We start from the raw sequence: 2,763 nt of genomic DNA on the forward strand, positions 1-2,763 counted from the left end.
CCTTCCTCATAGGGCCAGCAGGGCACCGCTCCCCCACCCCTCCTCATAGGGCCCTGCACCACCCCTCCACATGGTGCCCTGCACCACCCCCCACCCCTCCACATAGGGCCCTGCACTGCCCCCACCCCCCCCCTCCACATAGGGCCCTGCACTGCCCCCCCCCATCCACATAGGGCCCTGCACTGCCCCCCCCCCTCCCCTCCACATAGGGCCCTGCACTGCCCCCCCCCTCCCCTCCACATAGGGCCCTGCACTGCCCTCCCCCCCCTCCACATAGGGCCCTGCACCGCGCCCCCCCCCCTTAACATAGAGCCCAGCAGGGCACCGCCCTCCCCCCTCCACATAGGGCCCAGCACCGCCTCCCCCCCTTCCTTCCTCACATAGGTCCTGGCAGTAGCGCTCTACCCTCGCCCTCCTCCATAGATCCCAGCAGCCTAGCCTCCGTCTCCGCCCTGTGGGACCTGCGCGCTCTCGGCTATAACTGCGCCACTCTCTGCAGGGCACCAGGATGGAGCTGCCGCTGTGGATGGTGAAGGGTCTGTATGACAACAAGCGCAGGATCGTCTCTGTGGAGCTGCCGAGGACGTACCGGGAGGGCTGGCGCACCGTGTTCAGCGCTGACGCCGGGGTGGTGGACCTGCACAAGATGGGGCCTCACTACTACTGCTTTGGCTTACAGCTGCTGAGCTTCCAGAGTCCGGAGAACACGGAGATCGCTCGGACCCTACTGCAGGTGTGGTGCTGGGCGGGGGGCTACGGGAGAGTTGTACCCCTCAGGGGGCTACGGGAGAGACACACCTTCCTTCTGGCACTAGCACTGTAGGCCGCCATTAATGCCGGGTGGTTGGCGGCTCGGGCCTTGGTCGCTTGTTCCTCCATGATCCGGTACCTACCAGCCTTGGCCTCTTATTCTGCCTCCTGTCTTGTCTTGCAGACTTTCATTGGTCGTTTTCGGCGCATCATGGACTCTTCCCAGAACGCTTACAATGAGGACACGTCGGCGCTGGTGGCGCGGCTTGACGAGTTGGAGCGCGGCTTGTTCCGGACCGGACAGAGGGGCTTGAATGCCTTTCAGAACTGGGAGCGAGGGACGGCCGCTCAGATCACCGCCTCCAGCCTGGTGCAGAGCTACAAGAAGAGGAAGTTCAATGAGACTGATGCGTGACGGCGCCGTCGTATGTGCAGGACTAGTGCCGCCATTGTTACCAATGATGGTCTCTGGGTGTGGGGGGCTCACAGGGGTGGCCACATAGTACAGAACTGACTGTCTTCATGGCAGATGCCTCACACGGCAGCACGGACCTCCTGCCTCGTCTGTATACTGCCTGTACGTGCGTCCTGGGCAGCGACCAGCACTGCGGGTGGTAGTGAGTCCCTGCTGCCTCCATGCTGATTGTGAGTGCGGCTGTGCTGGGAATATCCTGACACCGCAGCAGTGGTATAGGTGGTCCGGTCCACAGGGACTACAGAGAGGCCACGGAGCTGCAGTCCACCGCTCACATCTGTCCTCCCGCCATTGCTCTGACTTTATGGTCGTGGTCTTGTTTGTGTGGCCTCCTGCTCTGGGGGCCACTCTGTAATATACATTAGTGTGGGGGGATTCTGTCCTTCTCTGTGAAATTGCTGCTCCTGGTTGGTGCCCTCCCATGTGCTCGGTGCTGGCATGGTGCCGCTTGTGTGCTGGCAGCTTATCGGGCCCCTTCCTGACACTGTGCAGACACCTTATTGGTCCCCACATAGGACGGCAGATGTGTCCGAGGAGTCGGTGTTATCGGCCTGATCCTGTCATCTCTCACTTCACAAAACTCAACATTCCTTAAAGCAGCACTTTTTTTCTCCTGTGCTTCTTTTGGGGGCTGCGGCTTCGTTTTTTCACTGCAGAACAATGTTGTGAACTTCACGAGAGTCTGATGGGTTTTTATGCGTTTAATTGAATGGGTAATAAAATGCAGCAAAAATGTTGTGTTGCCGAGCTGTGGTTGTAAAACTCGTCACAGCTCAAGAAAACTGCACTGTGTGCATGAGATTTTAGAAATCTTATTTTGCTGTTACTGTAAATGCTGCATTTTTCCAATTGCAAAAAGTCTGTGTGTGAGCACGCTCCGAGGGTAGATGTTATGCAGCATTTTACAGTAGCTGCAAAATCGATGATGTTTGAGATCTCAGGTCCGCTGCTTGGGTTTGGCTCGGGGCGCTGCTTGGGTTTGGGGCAAGCTCGGGGCACTGTTTGGGTTTGGTGCGCTGCTTGGGATTGGCGCGGGGTGCTGCTTGGGATTGGCGTGCGGCGCTGCTCGGGGTGCTGCTTGGGTTTGGCGCGAGCTCGGGGTGCTGCTTGGGTTTGGCGCGCTGCTTGGGTTGGCTCGGGGTGCTGCTTGGGTTTGGCGCGGGGTGCTGCTTGGGTTTGGCGCGAGCTCGGGGGGGTTCCTTGGGTTTGGCGCGCTGCTTGGGTTTGGCGCGGGGTGCTGCTTGGGTTTGGTGCGGGGTGCTGCTCGGGTTTGGCGTGAGCTCGGCGCGCTGCTTGGGTTTGGCACGGGGTGCTGCTTGGGTTTGGCGCGGGGCTCTGCTCGGGGTGCTGCTTGGGTTTGGTGCGGGGCGCTGCTTGGGTTTGGCGCGAGCTCGGGGCGCTGCTTGGGTTTGGTGCGGGGCGCTGCTTGGGGCGCTGCTTGGGTTTGGCTCGGGGTGCTGCTTGGGTTTGGCACGAGCTCGGGGTGCTGCTTGGGTTTGGCACGAGCTCGGGGTGCTGCTTGGGTTTGGCTCGGGGCG

At 60.7% G+C, this 2,763-nt stretch overlaps 1 protein-coding gene across 1 annotated transcript; it reads left to right on the forward strand.

Moving 5' to 3' along the window:
* Nucleotides 1-499: 499 nt before the first annotated feature.
* Nucleotides 500-2,256, forward strand: GINS3 (GINS complex subunit 3; the record flags this gene model as incomplete). Its single annotated transcript, XM_073669041.1, has 2 exons — nucleotides 500-733; nucleotides 935-2,256. Coding segments are annotated over 2 exons (465 nt in total), but the record flags the coding sequence as incomplete, so codon positions are not given.
* Nucleotides 2,257-2,763: the final 507 nt, after the last annotated feature.

The sequence above is a fragment of the Phyllobates terribilis genome, unplaced genomic scaffold (genome assembly GCF_046119375.1).
Source record: "Phyllobates terribilis strain yellow unplaced genomic scaffold, ASM4611937v1 Scaffold_1739__1_contigs__length_219557, whole genome shotgun sequence".
Lineage (NCBI taxonomy): Eukaryota > Metazoa > Chordata > Amphibia > Anura > Dendrobatidae > Phyllobates > Phyllobates terribilis.